Source organism: Kogia breviceps, chromosome X, assembly GCF_026419965.1.
Source record: "Kogia breviceps isolate mKogBre1 chromosome X, mKogBre1 haplotype 1, whole genome shotgun sequence".
Lineage (NCBI taxonomy): Eukaryota > Metazoa > Chordata > Mammalia > Artiodactyla > Physeteridae > Kogia > Kogia breviceps.
The window spans coordinates 107,190,794-107,211,583 of NC_081330.1; the positions used below are offsets into that span (position 1 = coordinate 107,190,794).

General features: G+C 39.3%; 1 protein-coding gene across 18 annotated transcripts in view; it reads left to right on the forward strand.

Moving 5' to 3' along the window:
- DMD (dystrophin) overlaps positions 1–20,790 on the forward strand; it is a 2,551,447-nt gene that overhangs the window by 1,796,675 nt on the left and 733,982 nt on the right. For all 18 annotated transcript variants that reach the window (XM_067023689.1, XM_067023685.1, XM_067023692.1 and 15 more), the window contains 2 exons: positions 5,037–5,138; positions 16,078–16,186. In XM_067023689.1, coding sequence (XP_066879790.1) covers positions 5,037–5,138; positions 16,078–16,186 — 211 coding nt within the window. The remainder of the gene's footprint in view (positions 1–5,036; positions 5,139–16,077; positions 16,187–20,790) is intronic.

Here is a 20,790-nt window from a genome sequence, read left to right on the forward strand (position 1 = left end):
GTCAGCTCTTGGTGCAGTAACAAATGACCCCCAAATCCCAGTGACTTGCAAGAACAAACATTGATCACTCATTCATGTGTCTGCAGATCAGTGGCAACTTTACTCTACACTGTGGGTCAAGTTCAGGTTTTCTCATCCTAGGCTGTGGATCTGCTCCAAATGTCTTCTCATTCCAGAACCCAGGCTGAAAGAGCAGCTTCTTTATGACACATTATTCTCTCATGGTGGAAGGCAGGAACTAGAGGTACTAGCAAATCCTGAATTGCGTTTAAAGACCTAGCTCAGAGCTGTCATGCAGTCACGTCTGCCTACAGTCCATTGATCTAAGTGAGGCAAGTGGTAAAGCCCAAAGTCAATGGGGAAGAGAGTGTATTCACCCAACCTTTCTATGTTGTGATATATATATTTTTTACATATATATACACATATGTATATATATACACATACTGATATATTCTAAGGTTAGCAATAAGTAAAATGATAGAAATATAAATAATTGTAAAATAATAAAGGAAAACAAGGCAAAATGTATCTCTCTTATATTATCCTTAGCAGCACCAAATTTCTAGTTTAAAAAAAAAGTATGCAATCAGTTTAATATTGAATTAGAAATACAGTAGTCAATGAATAAATTCTTAGAGAATGTAAGTGTACATTAATTTGCATGTGAATTGCTACTTTCATCCTCAAAGTGGTTGTTCAGTCTTTTTTACCACTAACCGTTGCTTCGCTCCTTGTCAGACCAACACCACCAGCAATATTAGTAATGCTGTCTAATAAGAAATAAGACTGAAAGTGCTTAGAGAGTTACTCCATTTTGAAAACCTATCAAGGCTGGATTTTTTTAAAGTACACTGCAGTATTCTCCTAGTATTAATTAAGGGTTGTTCCTATTACCTATTTAATAAAAATTATATACTTAAAATTATGCATGAGATTTTAGTGAACTGTCAATACTATGTTGAAAAAAAAAAAAACTCTAGTTACATCATAAGGGTCTTAACTCCTGGTGTGCAATCTTACATTACAGGGGATATATTAAGAATAAGGCAGAGGGAAAAACTTAAATGGAAATGTTCTATTATTAGAAGTGAGATTTTTTTTGGTTGAAATCCCATGAAGACTTTCTTGTCTGAATGTTCTTTGAAGTTGAACACTTTCTACTTACAAAAAACTGGCCACTATAATTAGCTGTGTTTCCATTTTAGTGGTGACCTCCGTCACCTTATCTTAAATCGTATAAAGATGTGAGGCCATTTGTGAGATAAAAGATTCACTCAAACCAATTCTCTGACCTGGATATCATCAGTTTGGCAATTGTAAGCCCACAAAGAGACACCCTTGGAGCTTTTTAAAAGCTATGTAAGAATTTATTTTCCGGTGGGAAGAGGCAGGATTTTCTCTCATTTACACACTGAAAGGATACTATAGAATGTATTGGAGTTAAAGAAGAGGAAAAAAAATTAACATGATAGTAAGAGATGTGGCTGCTAGTTTTAGCATGTGCATACACACACACACACACACATACACGCTATATTCAACAAAGGAGGGATAAAGTGGAGGTTTAGTGATACACACTTCCTGGTAATCATGTCAGCTCTGCCATTTGCAAGCTACATGGCCTTGGACAATTGACTTAATCTCCCTCAGTTTTAACATCTGCAAAATTAGATAATACCCTTTCTTTTTTTATAAATTTATTTATTTTTCGCTGTGTTGGGTCTTTGTTGCTGCGCGGGCTTTCTCTAGTTGCGGCCAGTGGGGGCTACTCTTCGGTGCGGTGCGTGGACTTCTCATCGCAGTGGCTTCTCTTGTTGTGGAGCACGGGCTCTAGGCGCGCGGGCTTCAGTGGTCGTGGCACGTGGGCTCTAGAGCGCAGGCTCAGTAGCTGTGGTGCACGGGCTTAGTTGCTCCACAGCATGTGGGATCTTTCCAGACTAGGGATGGAACCCGTGTATCCTGCATTGGCAGGTGGATTCTTAACCACTGCGCCACCAGGGAAGTCCCAGATAATACCCTTTTTGTAAGAGTGTAAGTATGAGGGAAAAAATGTATGAAACATACAGTGTTTTGACACATGGTGAAGTTTTAGCAACTCTGGTTTGTTAATATTATTATAGTGACATAATCACTGTAACAGTCACTATAGCAGTTTGTTGATATTTTCAGCACAGCTAATGATTTCAGCAGCTTTTTTCTTATCTTTGCATAGTCATGTGATTTGGCTGGGCTTTTTTGTTTGTTTGCTTGCTTTTCAGTTTTTCCATGTCAAGTTTTACTTGCATGGAGGGATATCAAAATTTTTTAATGTGTCTCACACATACTTCCATTTTTTTCATGGCGATGATCAGCTTCTCATAGTGTATTTTTTCACACTAACTGAAGAAAACTATACTAAGGGACATTTTTTGTTGTTGTTGTTGTTTTGTTTTGTTTTGTTTTTTTGTGGTATGCGGGCCTCTCACTGTTGTGGCCTCTCCCGTTGCGGGGCACAGGCTCCGGATGCGCAGGCTCAGCGGCCATGGCTCACGGGCCCAGCCGCTCCGCGGCATGTGGGATCTTCCCGGACCGGGGCACGAACCCGTATCCCCTGCATCGGCAGGCGGACTCGCAACCACTGCGCCACCAGGGAAGCCCCTAAGGGACATTTTGAGGGAATTTAATTGTATTTACTACAGTTGACCCTTCAAGCAATAAAATTTGACCCTCAATAAGTGACCTATCTTTTAACTAATAAATTCACACTACAAATAAATGTAGTGAGGTAAACTGTAGGAATTTATCTTTAAAATGATCTTTCTAAAGTAGTTTATCAAAGGTGTGTATCATTAGATTTCTAGTTCTCCAAAAAATTGGGAAGGGAAAGTACCCACAAAGGATTAAGAGCTGAACATGATGTCTCTCACCCATTGCTCTATTTCTGTTAGACCAGGTGTAAATCTTATGCAGGTACTTAAACTCTCCATTATTTCATTAAAGGACGAAGAGATGGCAATAGTGTTGATGAAAGGACATGCTACTAGGAAACATTTCTGTAAACGGAAGTGATGTGACTTTGCTGCTGTTTCTGTTCATTTGCCAGTGAAACTTTCATGAATTAAAATTCGTGTTTATTTCCTGAGGAATTTCCTTGTCGTATCAAATGCAGTCTTTTAATCCTGGTTATTTGCCAGTGCCTTCTCAATAGTGGCATCAATTCTTTGTGATCTTTGGAACTGTTTATTTGCGATCGAAGACTTAGGGGCAGGGAGAGAAAGGTGTTAGTGCCCGTCAGTTACTGCATACCTGAAACAGTGGTAAAATTGTCGACTATTTGTGCTCATTTTCTGAAGGTAGAGAATTTACATTGGGTGTTCTTAATAAATTATTTTTAAAGGAAGAAGGAATTACCCAACCCTCACAAAGTACACTCCGATTTTGAACTTGTTACAATTTCGCAATTTTTTAAAAATCATGTTTAGAACTTTTTATCATAAAGAGTGAATTGAGGGCTTCCCTGGTGGCGCAGTGGTTGAGAGTCCGCCTGCCGATGCAGGGGACACGGGTTCGTGCCCCGGTCCGGGAGGATCCCACATGCGACGGAGCGGCTGGGCCCGTGAGCCATGGCCGCTGAGCCTGCGCGTCCGGAGCCTGTGCTCCGCAACGGGAGAGGCCACAACAGTGAGAGGCCCGCGTACTGCAAAAAACAAAAAAAAACTAACTAAAAAAGAGTGAATTAATACTTACAATTCTAGGTTTGTTTCTTCCAGAATTATTGTCTCTAAAGGTGATGTGTGTGTGTGTCTGTGTGTGTCTCTGTGTGTGTGTTGCACACGTACCCATTTAACACATGGAGTTAGTCTTCATGTTATGGACCCTTTTAACCAAAGTGCCTACCTCCCATTGCTATTTATTATAAGAGCTGAAGAAATAATCCTTCTCAAGAGCACGTGATGAGCACTGACAAGTTACGGGACATCCTACTGTGCCATGTAAGGTTACAGTAATTTGGGTTCAGAGAACACCCTGCTCAGATGAGCTGAGAGAGGACAGGTACAAACACAGTGGATAAAGGAAACAGTGGCATGAAGACACGTACACACGGCAGTGCTGGCAGGCTGCAGGGTAAGAGAGGGAGGAAGAGGGATATGTGTTAATCAGGAGTTGCTATCTGGGGAAGATTGCCCAGGCCGTGACTGATGCCTGACATTGATTAATCGATACTCCATCCTGGTGTTTAACAAGTGTTACGTCCAAAAAGTCTTCTGTAATATTTAACTTCACTTCCTTCAGCCTCAATTTATGCACGTTTCTTTTGTCCTCTCTTCAGGAGAGCTAGACAGCACCCAGTAGCAAAGCACTTTACATTCATATATCTGAAGAGGGTGTGTTTTTCTTGTGTTGTATTTTGTGTCATTTTTTCGGTCATACGGTCATGCTTCAATCTTCTCCGGACTAAGGAAAAACACATTTTTAAAGATAATTTAGTCATTCCTCAAAAAGCCTATTTAATTTGACTGCTTAATAATTAATAAGCCTTGATACTGTGCTTTAAGTGTTTACTTTTTGGAAAGAAAGTTGATAATTTTGACAATGATGTGGAAAGATTTATTTGGTTTCTATTTCAAAACAAGATTTTGGAACCAGAGTCCCAAGCAGAATCCTGTTAAACTAAGAGGTCTGTGGAGTAAAATGGACATTAGGATTACTGAGATTATTGAAGCTAACAATAGTATTTATCCGTATTAATCATATTCATAGATCATAGTTCTCATTATTGCATCCTACTTTTTGGAAAAATATAAAGTGTCTCTGTTTCTGTATCATAGTATTATGACATAACTCAAGAAGATTTGGGATAAATGTTTTAAACTTTGGTGTGTTTCACAAAGACCTCCATTTCTTTTCTCTGCCCTGAAAAGTACTTTGTGCCCCTATGTACTGTGCAGAAGTTGATCTGCAATACATGTGGAGTCTCCAAGGGTGTATTTAAATTTAGTAATTTTATTGCTAACTGTGAAGTTAATCTGCACTGTATGTGCTCTTTTCCCCAGGAAACTGAAGTAGCAGTTCAAGCTAAACAGCCGGATGTGGAAAGGATTTTGTCTAAAGGGCAGCATTTGTACAAGGAAAAACCAGCCACTCAGCCTGTGAAGGTAATGAAGCAACCTCTAGCAATATCCATTACCTCATAATGGGTTATGCTTCCCCTGTTGTACATTTGCCATTGACATGGTCTATTTATTATCGATGAAATAACTTGTAAAGAAATATGGCCATCCTGTAATAGCAGAGGCAGAGCTCTCCTTTTTATCAACGTATCCTATTTATGTATTGTGATCTTAAGGCTATTAACGAGTCATTGCCTTAAAGGACTCATTTCTGTCCTGGTGCGCTGCCATCAATACAAAAAGTAGTCCCACCTTCAAGGTAGATTAAATTCTTTGAGGCTCTGTTGCTTTGCTTGCCAGCCTTGGTGCTTTTCATATCGTTTGGCTTAATTCATATCAAGCTACTGCATCATACTGTCTGTCTCCAACAGCTGTGAAGAATCACAATATGGTCCATGACCTTTCTTTTCTCTGTTGCTCTTTCTTATGAAAGAGGAAAATCAGCATTCGGGCTTCAGTACTTTATTGGGTCAAGAATTTTTAGTGGAATGCCATGTAATTGCTTCTCTCTTCAGTAAAAAGCTGGCCAGGGAGAAAGCTTTCTACTTCTTTCCTTTGCCTATGTGCATTTTGAAGTCTAGGACACGTTTATTCACAGGGCTATTACATGAGGAGAGAACTGGAAAACCAGCTCAGTTTTCAAAAAATTGCTAATCAATGGCTTCCACTTGCTAATGAGAGTCCAGTGATAAATAGATGTTAGGTATAGGTCACCTTATTTTCTGTACCTGACCAAAATTATAATGGCTCCCATTTACGATGAAGGTTCCCAAGAGCCTGTAATGGTGGCTGTTTATTGATCAGTCATGGTTTCTCTAGCTACTGTCGCAGGCTGAGATTTAGTGGGCCTCACCCTCATGTTTAAAACTTCTCTAAAACAGTGCAGGTCAATAACCTCATTATACAGAACTAGTTTGTCCTTGCAAATAACATTACCATGACTTACACTGTGTCGCTTCATTTCTAGAAGCTTGTTTGTTTTCCTTACAGTTTACAAGGGGCTTTGTCTTAGGTAAATTGAAAGTTTTAGCCTAAACGCAATGTCCAAACACCAGGTGGTGAAAGGCACAGATTTCCTCTGTAGATATCGATAGACATTTATACAGGAATACACTGTCCCCACCCCTAACATCCCCCCCAAAATAATTTGCATCCAGTCTAGGCCTGGTATGATAATTTTCATAAAGTAGCAATGTGTACAGTATTTAGATTGGAGAGCTAGAAAAGGTCCCGAAAGCAGCAAGTTTCAGGGTTCCTTTTGATGCTCTAGAGAAAGCCAGTCCCCAAGCAGACACCTTTCTTGATTAACAGAGTGACTTTCATAGCAAGCGATGAGACAGACCAATGGACCATTTTGTAGGTCTGCTCTGCCTACTCTTGTTTGATCCTCAAAGACTTTAGGCAGGATTTGGCATAATTGTTACAGATTACGGACATGCGTTTCAATTGGCTTTTGCTTTAGTGCCTTTATAAAAAAAACAGAGGGAAAGCCTTGATTGAAAGTCAACGAGAAAATTTTTGTTTTCATTGTATGTAAACAATCCAAGCAGTTGAAGCTAATTTATCATACCCTCAACTCCTGGGCCACTGTGAGGTCAGAACTGGGATCCACCGTGTCCGAGCCCATCTAATTTCTATTGTAGCATTAGTGACATAAGAGGGGAATTACCTTTCTGAAATGAAAGAGAGAGCAAGGAGGTGTTAACGTCCTTCACTTTCATATCCCTTGAAACCACTGTGTAGAGACAGCCCTCTTCTTTCTTTTCTCTTTCCCTCCTTCCCCTGTCCTCTCAAATCAGTTCATGGAGGAGAAGCACACCTTAAGTGAAAACTCATTCCTGCTCTACCATTTACCCCTCAAGTTTCGAGAGGAATCACCATATCAGGTTCACAGTGGCAAAAGGGCAAGATTGATTTGGAGATCAGGAGTGTGGAGAAATAGGTTATTCACGTGCAGCTTTTGATAAGGGCCATGACCTTGGAAACACTTGAAGATTAGCTGGGGCTTGCGGTAGCCTAAAACTCTAGAGGCTCAAAAACTACCTCATCGTTCAAAACCTGGAACCCAGCAATACAAGGTAGCAAGCTGTGGGGACTGTTTAAACCTCTGCATGGATCAAAAACTTCGTTTTAAAGATTAGGGATGATTTTTCTAAAGGGTGAGCCACTGCTCTGATAGTACATAAACAAAGCCTGTTTTAAACTTTGACTTCATATATCAAAATTTTAAAATTGTGCCCTTCCTAATGCCTTTCCTCCTTAACTTTGAGGTTTCTCACTCCTTAATAGAAGGGAAAAGGGTACAAGTAGCCTGCAGTACATTTTCATGATAGAAGTTTGGTTTTTGTCTTGGGGAGGAGGTACATTTAGAAACTGTAACAATTATAAAGAAGATGGTGATAGTCTTTAAAAAGAAAATGAAAATCCCTCATGGTGTGTCTATAAGATCCAGTATCTAAATGGGTAAGTAATATGTCCACCACTTGCAGAGACTCTAGTTAAGGACACATCAGAAAATGATTCTGTTTCTTAGAAAATTGACTGTCTATTGGCACCTCCACATTCTGCGTCAGACAAGCTGTCTGCTTACCTCCTACGCTCACCTCCCAGGCTGAGTCCTGTTTGGGAGCTGGGCTCATCCCTGTTCAGTTTTTTCCCCCTTAACTTTATCAACTTCTCTAGGATTTATTTAATTTTCAAAGGTGGTAAATTTTTAGTTTCTTTTTTTGTCATCCCTAACTAAACGTCTTCCTTATTTTCTTTGAGGATTTCCTGAGAAAGAGCAAACATATATTATGAAACAGTTCTACTCATGACATAAATATAGCACTAGGTCTCTAATGCAAAATTACTGGAAAAATCTTAGAATAATATGATTGAAGAAATAAGCATCTTTGTCTCGCTTTCTGTCTCTTATCTCTCTCTCTCTCTCCCCCCCACACACATGCGCATGAGCACATACTTTTTTTCCATTTGATTTGTACATTGTTCCTTCATCTTAACTTCAGAAGTTGTTGGAGATTGGTTGGATAAGTTCAATAAATTGTTTAACATTTTGCTTAAGTTATACTTTTGGTAATAATATTTTATGATAATACTGTTAATCATTTTAATGTGTTCCATTTTCCACAGAGTAATGAGTAGGTTCCTCAATAGCACCAAATCTAGCAGTTAAAAAGCAACAGGGCTTCCCTGGTGGCGCAGTGGTTGAGAATCTGCCTGCCGATGCAGGGGACACGGGTTCGTGCCCCGGTCCGGGAAGATCCCACGTGCCGCGGAGCGGCTGGGCCCGTGAGCCATGGCCGCGGAGCCTGCGCGTCCGGAGCCTGTGCTCCGCAACGGGAGAGGCCACAACAGTGAGAGGCCCGCGTACCGCAAAAAAAAAAAAAAAAAAAAAAAAAAAAAAAGCAACAAAAACAACTTCCATCAGTAGCAACAATATCGACAGCTACAAAAAAAAGCCATTTGTTATTTTATTTAAAAAATGTTAACTCTCTTTTGAACTTAAGCATTTAGATAACATTTTCTTCTATTTGTACTTATTCTTTAACTTAATTTGGAACACTGCACTTTCTGTTAAAAATTTTAAAATGTGTGTATATATTTTGAAATACTTATATCACCTTCCATTATTAGAACTGAGAACATTAACAGAATTTAAAATGTCTTAGTAACTTGGTAAAGTGATAAGATCACACCAGCTGGTTTGCTTTGCTAACTTTTTAGATTATCCAAAAAAAAATCTTAACATGAATCTAATAATATATTTTATTACTGCTCTTGATTTTTTTTTAAATATAAGAAAAAAATAAGGTGTTTGGCGCTTTCTATATTTGGCCAAAGGGTTCCACCCCAACCTTTACCACAAAAATAATTACTGTAAACAAATGGTCAAGAGGCCAATTATAATCTTCCAGGCATCATTTCCCCCAATATAAGCTGCAGACTGACGGCATCATTAGTCATTTTCAATTACAGTCAATCAAAACCAGGGGTGTTTCATTTTCCCAGCTGTTTTGTTGTTAATTAACTAGATTAAGCTGGTGGGTTTTTTTTTTTCTCCTGAGTTTATTCTACTGCCAACATCAACATCTTAACATTTCTACTAAAAACTTCTTTGGGTTTATTTATTTATTTATTTTGCCTGATAATTTAAAATTTATCACTCACAACAGATGTGCATCTCAAAATTTGTATATGGTATAGCAGGTCAAGTGGTACCTTGTTGGTCAAATGTTGCCCAATTAGACATTACGCTTGTAACAATGTTTGGATTTTATAAATCATCTATCAGGCATATGATCTCATTTACCTGGTGCAACTTTTTTTTTGGTAACATCAGAATCAATAGCAAGATAACAGATATGAGTTTGTCCCCGCAAATGAACAGATCCATTTTGACTGACTTATTTGATAAACACAATTTCCGTGTCAATGATAATAGAAGCAGTTCAGAGAAGAATTATAGAGCGTAACAGTATTAGAGGAATTTTATAATTTATTAATACCTAAGTAGGAGAATTTCATTTTTTAATGCAAATTAGCTTCACAACTGAGTAAAAAGTCTTGACTATGAGAGGTTGAATAAATGGTAATCACTTATGCTTGAATATAAGGAGAGCCCCACTTTCCCCCTGAGAAGATAAAATTTATAATAAATTTTTGAGCAACTGATAGAATCATTTAGGAATGTGGATGAGATTGCCAAATGCCCAATTATATTTAATTTCTTAATTGATTAGCACTTCCATATTTGAAATCTCACATTTTATAAAATAACACACTAATTAGGAATATTGCTTTTGCCACATTTGTATTTTATGGAAAGAGTTCATTCATAGATATGTATTCCAGAACTCTAGAGCTTACTGTCTTCCTTCTAAGTGATTTGCAGTATGGCACTGTTTAGATCCCCGTATGGTGCTGTTAAACCTCTCTGTCCAAAGACAACTAGGAAGATAACTATAATTTTAAAAATTAGGATTATTTAGCTTACTGTAGCAAAGGAGAAAGCCCTCAAGAGAGACTGTGGGGCATCTCAGTTAGAGGGCATTGGCAAGAGCTGGCTGAATGATTCCAAAGGGGAATTAGGGAGGAGGAAGCCATTTTGGATTAGATGCCTTCAAGAAATGGAGTCAATGTGGTGATCGGGTATCTAACACTTTTTATCTGGAAAGTGAAAGGATTAAAGCAGGGCAGAGCTGTCACTGTTAAAGAAGTAGCAGTGCCGCATATTCGTCATTTTTGTGGTGGCAGAGTGGCCTTGTCTCTGTCTAGTCTATTTCCTGTGACTGTTTTTTTTTTATGTTCCCTTGGGACCACCACACCTAGCTAGCTGCCACTTACCAGAAGGACCGTTTTTCACTTCCTCAATGTTACCACTGGAATATTTATCCCTCACGTCGGTGCCCATTCCCAAAATATTAGGAGAGGTAATCTTTTCATTTTTCTTAGATGTGAATTATTTACACCCCATCAGAATAACTTATTGTTTTGCTTTTTAAAACTATCTTTAAGGGCTTCCCTGGTGGCGCGGTGGTTGAGAGTCCGCCTGCCGATGCAGGAGACACGGGTTCGTACCCCGGTCCGGGAAGATCCCACATGCCGCGGAGCGACTGGGCCCGTGAGCCACGGCCGCTGCGCCTGCGCGTCCGGAGCCTGTGCTCCGCAACGGGAGAGGCCACAACAGTGAGAGGCCCGCGTACCGAAAAAAAAAAAAAAAAACTATCTTTAAAAGACTTGTTTACAGTGACCTTCACCACTGGTGTGAGGTTATACCCTAGGAATAATTGCTACCGGTTTATCAATTTTCTTCACTGTTTTTTTTTTTTTTAATTAACCAATTCTGACAGATGACTTACATAAGCAACCCAAATTCATATTTCTTGAGATTATTTCAGGCTACTGTGCAAGTTTGTTGTTCAAAATAAAACAATTGAAACCCAAAAGACATTATAAGCTAATATGAACTGAGTCTTGTGAGGGAACTATGTTGGGGAAAAGTCTCAATTTAGACTTACTCAGTAGTTCATGCTGGAACTGGACAAGCATTTTAGAGTTTTGAATTTCACCCCGGTCCTCAATTGTATTAATTGCATTTACAGAGACAGACGTGGAGACATAGATGTTTCAATTACAATATTCACATGCACGTCTGCGTATATAAAGCCACAGGTGGATTCATTTATTTATGTAGCAGATATTAATATCATGCCAAACATTGACACAAGAGAAAAATATAAGATTTTAAAATTGTGAAATCCCAAATTCAGGTAGTTTAGAATTATATTCCATTTTATATTTAAAAAGGAAACCTATATTCAGAAATAATTTTTCTTGTAATTTCTGCTCTTCATAAAGAAGAAGTTTCACATTGTTTGATATAATAGTCTTAACATTTAATGACTAACTCCAAGTAAGTTATATACAATGGCAGACAATGCTCAGGTGTGAATGCCCGCTATAGTGAAATTAGTTTTGCCCTTTTAAAAAGTGATCTCAGAGTTTCTCCTTTTCGGTAAAACGAATTCACTATGACCATTGAGTTTTGAGCTCTTGTGACAAAAGCCTGGGATCTGCAATTTGCTTGGCTTATTCACAGTTTGAAAACTCTAGAAATGTAATCAAGAGTAGGACTTGCTAACTATTATTCCACTAATTTTATATTTAAAGATGTTGTAATTTAGACATACATTTGATTCCCTTAAATTTGGTTAAAGGTTATTAACATGATTAGCAAATTACCTTTTACAGATTTTTATGAGCACAGCTTAAAGTTTATTATGTGAAGAATGCTGCATTAGCTGCTGCAGCCAAACATTTTTTGCTACCCGAAGGAACTTTACAGCCTAATAGAAAAGATGAGAGAATAAAAAATCTGGGCACATGCCAGAGAACCAAAAAGCAAAACCAAACCAAACAAAAAAAGAACTTCCATAATATATAAATAATCAATTTCAACTCCTAAAGTACACCAGGGACTTGAAGAAGTTGTAAGGGTGTTTTTGTGACCTGCTGAATCAAAATCTGTAGCCATTTTATGTGATGTTGTTTGCTAATAATTATGAAAGATTGGGAAACATACACTTCTGAGCTTCTTGCATTTTTGACACTTTGCAGTATCCTCAGATGTTTGTGGTACATCGGGGGTTACTGCTTAATTTTTTAAATCTCTACATCTGAAATTATATGGATATCTCATTTAACCATCTGGAAATAACAATGGGCAAGATAACATTCTAATAAACGAATAGACCATTCTGAGTTTTATGTATTAATAAAAGGGAATTGAATATATAAACATGTTATTTTCAGTATAGCCTAAACCAAATCTTTTAAGTGTTGAAATATTTTCATTTTGACTATTTTAATGAAAACTTCATTGACTATCTTCTGTTTCACTTCATTAAGCGGTGCATAATAGCTAACCAACAATTTTACAGTACTTTACAGTTCACAGAGTTCTTTTCATGTAAAATATCTCATTTAGTTTCACCAACAAAACTATGGGTTAGGTGGCAGTGTTATATCCACGTTTCAAGGATGATGAATTTGAGTGACCTACCTGATTTGCCAGTGATCACACAACCAGTAGTAATGAGTTAGGACTGGAATCCAGGACTTCTGATTCTAAAACACAGTGTAATTTAAATTTTTCTTAATTTTCAGGGTCATCATTATAAGCATCAATTATTGTTCTATTTCACTGTACAGTTATTGATGCCAAAAACTTGGCCTCTATGCACTGGTGCCTCCTAATTGAATCTCGGAAACGGAGTTTGGGGTGAAGTAGAAAAGATGAGCTTTATTGCTTTGCCAGGCAAAGGGGGATACAGCAGGCTCATGCCCTTCAAAACTGTGTGTCCCAACCTGGGAGAATTTGGTGAGGAGTTTTATAGCAATGGCTCAAGGGCGGGGTTGCCGATAAGGATCTGGGTGTGTGCAGGGCCTGCATTCCTTCATCTGGCCTCAGGGGGTCTACTGGTGAGCTTCTGCTGTTCTTGAAGTTATCAGACTGTGACCTTCTCTCTGGAATGAAGAATGCTTCATCAAGTAGTTAGCATCTTCCATTTGTTGGGGGTTTTAGTTCTGCAAAAGAGCTCGAAGATATTGTTATGTGTATCTTTTGAGGTGGAACCAGGATCCTGTCCCAAGGCTGCACTGTTGTTTCTTGACTGCTCCTCCTTTGTCTCCGCATCCCCTCCCTTCCCTGATTAGCAACTGTTCCAACCTGCCCTTTGGAACTCAAGTGAGGTCACAAAGGCTGAATGAAGCCTATTTCTTACAAACAAGAAATGGGGGACACAGAAGGAGTTTTGTGTCCAGGAGCCCCGCCGGGTCCTGCTCAGTTTCATTATGTGCATGGAATATGAAGTTCAGTACTGATCATTGTTGCTTCAGCTGAGACCCAGATGAAGTAATTTTCTTTTAGAAGCCAGGTTGTAAGATAAATACTTTAAATATTAGAATCTAATTCAATGCAATGAGATGCTTACACCATGAGAAGAAAGTGAAACCTAAGCCAACTGTAGAAACAGCAAATTCCCATCTCTCCTCACCCACTCACTATGGGGCCATATGCTTATTGAGTGGAAGAGTGGGCAGATCTCAGCAGTATGTAAATCAGTCTCTAATCTCCCTCTCCCTCTCCTGGCATATATAGGTGACTTCCTGTAGGTTAAATGATGTATGATGAGACTTCACCATCTGCTGCACTCTTATCCCTTCAATAAGTGACCAAGATCATGACATTTTCTAGTTATCTACTTTTACATTTATTGTCTCTTCCCTATTATCTATTGCTCTTTTGTTGCTATTTTTTGTTTTAAACTTCCAGTTCCTCTTAATAGTCTGTCCCTGTGAACTCACTGCAACTTTGTAGGGGAATCAAAAGACCAAATATATAGATAGATAGATAGATAGATATTCATTCACCAACATTTTTTTTTTTTTTTTTTGGTGCACCGGCCTCTCACTGTTGTGGCCTCTCCCATTGCGGAGCACAGGCTCCGCGGCCATGGCTTACGGGCCCAGCCGCTCCGCGGCATGTGGGATCTTCCCGGACCGGGACACGAACCCATGTCCCCTGCATCGGCAGGCGGATTCTCAACCACTGCGCCACCAGGGAAGCCCCCATTCACTAACCTTTGATAATATTTAATTCTCAGTGTTTAGCTTGATGTCAGAATGGAAAAATATCTTCCACATGTCATGACTTTCAGTGGTGGTTTTCCTCACTGATCAGAGGCATTTTTTGTTTGCTTTTGGATTCAAGGCTTATGTTTTGATAAATGAAAAGAGTTATATTCATTGATATGATAGTAAATGTTTAACAGCATGCACTCTGGGAAAAGAAATTAAAAGCTCTGATTTGACATGCTCTCAGACACGATAGAATAAATAACCTTAAGAGCATAGAGGATAGTTAAAATAGGAAGGGATGACTTTTTAATATTTATTTTAGTATTTATTCCCTTGGCAGCTTTTCTTAAGTGGGATTCCTCAGGAAAATTAAGTCCTATAGAAAATGATTTAAGGACCTATTTTCTTATTTTTGTCAAGGATGGTACATATCTAGTCCATTGTAGACGCTTAGGTAACTTATTACTTATAATGGACACCTTAGGTCTTGGTCCTGGACAGTCAGCATCAGCATCATCTGTACAATTGTTAGAAATGTAAATTCTTGCGCCCCACTCAAGACCTATTCAGTCTAGAGCTCTGGGGCTGAGAGCCAGCCATCAGTGGTTTAACAGGACCTCCAGGTGATTCTGACGGTCCCAAAGTATGCGAACCACTGCTCCAGAGTATTAGGATAAACTCTCCCCCCAATCCATTGAGAAAGTTTGCCCTATGACCTCTGAGTCCTCTGCTTCCTGCTAATGGAAAAGGAAAGAATGTGTGCAGAAACCTCACTCATTTTTTTAAAAGGGTAGGCCTGGAACTGACAGATGTTACCTCTGCTCCCATTCTACTGGCAATAAGTAATCTTATGGTTACCCAGTGGTGCACTGGAAGCAGCTTATATCTGCTCATGAGGGTCTATTAGCAAATTTTCAGGCATTTTTTGAGCTACTTGACATCCTCTTGGTAAAATTGGCTATAGTGGGAGTATTTACACCACAGAAATGAGAAAACACTAAAATCAGTGTTTTCCCCCAGACAGCCAATTGTTAACATATACTAGCACCTCACGGACCATATACAGGCTTGGCTGACTCTACTGGGAGCTCTGCAGCTATAATGACCCTCAAAATGGTCCTGCTTTGAACCAAATTGGCTGAGCTTTTATACTCTCACCTTGATCAGTTCTTGAATGAGGGCTACCCTGGGAAGGGCATGCCCTGGGGCAAGGCAGATCTCTTCAGCTGAGACAGTCCCTAAAGGGACTGACAACTGAAGGATGTCTACTGAAATCTTCTTCACCATTTGGGACAAGAGTCCTTCCTTAAAGTAGACTCTGAGAGGCTTATCCCCATGTGTACCACAGCCCCTCTCTCCAAGGCTTGCTAATAAGATTGATGTGGGGTGAGTGAGGGCAGTAAGATATTTTTAATGTTCTCTGGAAAATTCTTGTATGCAGCCCCATTAGATACTTTTTAAAAGAGTCAAGCCAATTGCTGAGGTGACACTGTTTTTTGTTTATTTGTTTTGCTTTCAGTAATGTTTGCTCTCTACTTCCTTTCAGTGAAATCGTGTCTGGAGCAACAGCCTGTATGCAGTAAACAATTGATAAAAATTTGTAGTGTGGTTGGCTAAAACAATTAAAATACCTTTGAAAGGAATTCCACCCAGAAAAGTTACTTTAGAAATTAAATACTATAGACATACAGTAATGTGTTCACAAAATAAATTAATAACTTCATGAATTAAGTTACGTCAAGATGTTAATCAAATAAATAACATGTGTGCTTTTCTATTAAAGAGGAAGTTAGAAGATCTGAGCTCAGAGTGGGAGGCGGTAACCCATTTACTTCAAGAGCTGAGGACAAAGTGGCCTGGCTATACCCCTGGACTCACCACTTCTGGAGCTTGTAAGTATGCTGGATCACATTCTCTGTGGCTGTAAACACTTGCTCAAAAGCACAACAGTGAGATGATCCCTGGGTAAAAGGGAAAATGTGTTGCAATTCTGAAAATAGGGATAAACTTGTATTATTTACTCTGCAAAATGTCTTAGAGTAGGTTCCTTAGAAATAGACTGATTCAGAGTATGGAATGACAAAAGTATATTGGGGTGTGTTCTCCAGAGATGCACCTACAATGAAGAAAGGTCCATGGAAGCGACAGAAGAGGCTGAAGGGTGATTTGACTGCAGCAGAGGCCTCAGCCAATTCCACAGGAGCCTTAGAGCTGGGCTGGCTCTGCAGAGCTGTGCTGAATTGCAGGAGAGAGCCTGGCCTTTGTATTCCTGAACTAGGCAGTCATTGCCCAGGGGCTACCCGCTGGGAGGAAACAGAGATCTTAGAAGATTCTTCTGGGGCCAAAGGCAATTCCACCTAAGGAATGCCATCAACAACCAGTACTTCCAGTAGCAGGGATGGGTGTGTTGTCCCTGAAGAAGGAATCAGGGTAGAGCTCCAGAGTAGCCTCCAAGACTAAATATGTGAGGATTCCATCTCAACAAATCCTGTATCCTTTAGATAATCTTCTTCAAATATGCCTACACAAATTCCTGAAACCACAGAAACACACACACTCCTCCTAGCACTTCCCCCTTGTCCCATTTAAAAGCAATTTTAAGAGCTCTTCCATTTTTAGTTTAAGAAAAAGAAAAATGGACCATAACTACCACAATTAGACTTGGGAGAGGAATGTTTCTTCATTTAGCTATAGTCTTAACTTTTGTTTTTATTGCATATTTTCAGTCTATTTTATTTCACTTTCTATTCATTTGTTAGTAGAAGGTATGCATAAAATCTCATGGCAATGTTAAGGCTGGCTTTGAATCTCATGGGCAAGGAGCCAGAAAACTTCTCTGCTGTACCAATTCTATAATTAAGCAGAACTAAAAAAACATCCTGGGTTGTTTTTTTCTGTTACTGTTTTTTGCTTCCGTTTTTTTTTTTTTTTTTTTTTTTTTTTTTTGGTCAATCTGGGACACCACAATTGCTATATCAGGGTTTATATTCAACTAATTATATCAGGTTTATTTCTTTTTACAACCTGTAATTTTTGGTTCCCTCAGCACATATGCATACTTTGTCCCTATATAATCATTTATTGGTATTTGTTCTCTAGCTTTCTCCTGTATGTTCAGCCTCAGGCTCTCTAACTCTGGAGATTGGGTTCCAATGATTTGTTTGTAAGTTTGTTGAACTCTGAACATAATTATGGGTTTATGCCCCTATTTAAGCTACTGTCACGTGGTTGGAAGGTTCCAAAGGCAAGGCACAGAAATCTGTTTAACCTGTAAAGTACCTAGATGTGACAATAATATTTCTAATGCAAAATAGGTTCAAAGTTCCAGTTTCAGTTTCCAGAAACATATTTAATTCATCCATTTAATAAGTATTTATTGAGTAACTTCTATGTATTGAACATTATACTAGGTGCTGAGGATGCAGCATAGAATAAGTTAAGGTCCCTCCCTTCATGAAACACATATAGTTGACCCTTGAACAACATGGGTTGGAACTGTGTGGGTCCACTTATGTGCAGAATTTTTTCAATAGTAAGTCCTACAACACTACATGATCCACAGTTGGTGGAATCTGTGCATGTGGACATGGATACAGAGAGCAGACTGTAAGTTATCCATGGATTTTCGACTGCAGTACGTCGGCGGCGCTAACCTCACTGTTGATCAAGGGTCAACTGTACTCTGATTGGAAGAGAAAGATGATGAGCTAATAAAGAAGAAAACAGATACTATCTCGATATTGTTCAGAGTTATATAGTTCACAGATTGATATCAAATGAACACTTGTTAGAAATGCAGAATCTCAGGCCTCACCTCAGACCCAGACCCAGTGCGTCAGAATCTGCATTTTAATAAGATCCATAGGTGATTCATTTGCACACTGAAGTTTGAGAAGCACAGTTATGGAGAATAAGAAAGCAGGGTAAGAGGAAAAGTGAGTGGGAATGAAGACATGATTGTCTGTAGTTGGGTCAGTGAAGCTTTTCTATTAAGAGACTGCTTAAGAACATGAGAAAGTTGATGGAAGTCAGGAAGTAAGCCTGGATGTGTATATCCAGGGGAGACTGTTCCAGGCAGAGAGAGAACAACCAGAGCAAAGGCCTTGAAGTGGAGCAAGATGTGGGAATAGCAAGGAGACCAGTGAGGCCAGAGCAGAGGGAGAGGGAGGGGACACATGGCCAAAGCAGAGGGAAACTACATCTTTCATCTCTCCTCCCCTACTTCCTTCTCCCCCAACTAAGAGTCTCATCTGCCTTACTACTCCTTCCCTTCCCCCACTTCCTCCACATTGCCACCACTAGGGAGAGTCTGAGAATGCCCTCAGCTCCAAGCCACTGGTGATGGCTGGTGGAGTTGGGGCCAGAGACGGAGAAGAACTGAGGGAAAGAGGAATTTTCTCAAAAGCAAGGCCTTTCATTCCTTATAGCAAACTGACACGGAGCTGGGCATAAAGTAAAAATGTTAAATGCACAGATGTTAAATACAAGTGAGTCGGGTCCAGAGCTGGGCACCAAAATGTTACTAAACTCAGGTCTGGCTGCTCGCCACTTGAAAATCAATACCCAAAAGGCAGTTGTTGGTGGAAAGGAAAGTTGCTTTTAATCAGAAAGCCAGTAATCTGGGGGAGAAGGTGGACTCATGTCCCCAAAAAGCAACTCCAAAGATTCTGCTCGGCCATGAAAGTTTTAAAGGGAAAAGGGGAAGTAATCTCAGTTAATAATTGGGATAGGGGTCAGAATCATCGCCATCCCCCACTGCATGCAGGCTTGTCGACTTCTTGTGATCTTTCTTTAGATGTTATCTTGTCCACACAGTTTGTTCATGAGATTGCTGAAAGGGAATCTAGGGAAGAGATCTGGTCATCTGTTAATTACTTATTCTTCATTTCTACTTCTTTGATCTATGGAGAGAACGAACAGGTTAGGCAAGGTAGTGTGTGATCAAAATATTTGGAAGGTGTGCTAGGGCCAGAGGTGGGTAGAGCATGATGGTTCCTGGTTTAAAGTTAGTGACAAGACACAAGGCACCTCCTGCAGAGAACTCTTTCCTGTAAAGCGCTCTTTCCTGCCAAAAGCTGCTTATAAAATCAGACATTCTTTTTTTCCTTAACATGGTGGTTTAAACATAAGAATTGAACTAAGAATGTTTAACTTTCTGGAAGTCAGGAATATAATCTGAAATAAATACAATATAAAAAGGGAAAATATAATTTGTAATACAGCTCTGATATATGATTATTATTTCATACACTATATTGTAATACAGTATAACTTATCATTCATTGTAGTAAGTTTTTTCCATTGCACTCCTACTGTTGTGCGAGTTGCTTTTACGTGTATGTCTTTATCCTCAAAATAATTGCCAAGTATATATGGTTATACACAGTATTTTTAAGGTAAGGATCTCAAGGCTTGGAGGGAAAATAGTTAGATGAAGGTCACACAGCTGGGAGGAAGCAGAGCCAGGATTATAATCCAAGTGTGTCAGGCTCCAAAGCCTGTGTTTTGTTTTGCTGTGCCTTGCACTATCTCTCTGTGCAAGAACCTAATGGAAATTCTAGATATGAAGGCAGCTAGCCAACAGTTAATGTTATTTAACTTAGTCTTAGATGTATGGGGAGTAAAAGTGAAATATGTTCCTCTGTCTTTTTCACTTAAGGAGTAGAAAAAAATCAGTTTATTCTATGTGAATTTCTTAGAACCATAGAACTATGAGCCTAGAATAATCATTGAAATTATCTAGTTGAATATATTTCTTCTGTATGTGTGGAAACTGAGGCCCAAAGGGCCTTTTTAAAAATACTAAACCAAGCTCCTTTATGACTGCTTACTTGCGTTATGTCATGTAATGAGGTGGTTCTGCCTGAGTTGTATAAATTGTTTCAATTAGCAGGACAAATAGGCATACTGGAAAAAAACTTTTTGCAGTTGTTGCTTAGATACCTAAGTGTATCAGTTTTCTATCTCTGCATAAAAACACCCCAAATGTAATGGCTTAAAACAAGTGTTATTACTTGCTCATGATTTTGTGGGTCTGCAGTTGGGCTGTGATTAACTTAATAAGTATTCTGAAAGTCTTGCTAGGGGTCATTCATGTACATGCAGTTATCTGGCAACTCAACAGGAGCTAGATGGTTTCACTCAAATATCTGACAGCTGGCTGTTGACTGGAGTACCTTGGTACTTCACAAGGCCTATCGTCTTCCAATCGGCTGGACTGGGCTTCATTATATGGCATTCTCAGGGCATTGTTTCAAGCGGATGAGGGTGAAAGCTACAAGATGTCTTGACGCCTAGACTCCGTAATTCATACATCACTTCTGCTACATTCTATTGGTCGAGGCAAGTTTTCAGTCCAGCCCACATTCAAGGGGCAGAGAAATAGATCTCCCCTTTTGAAGGGAAGAGCTGCAATGTCACCGCAAAGGGATGGGCATACAGGGATGGGAGGCTTTATTGTGGCCATCTTAACACCCAAACCACTACTTTGAAGAAA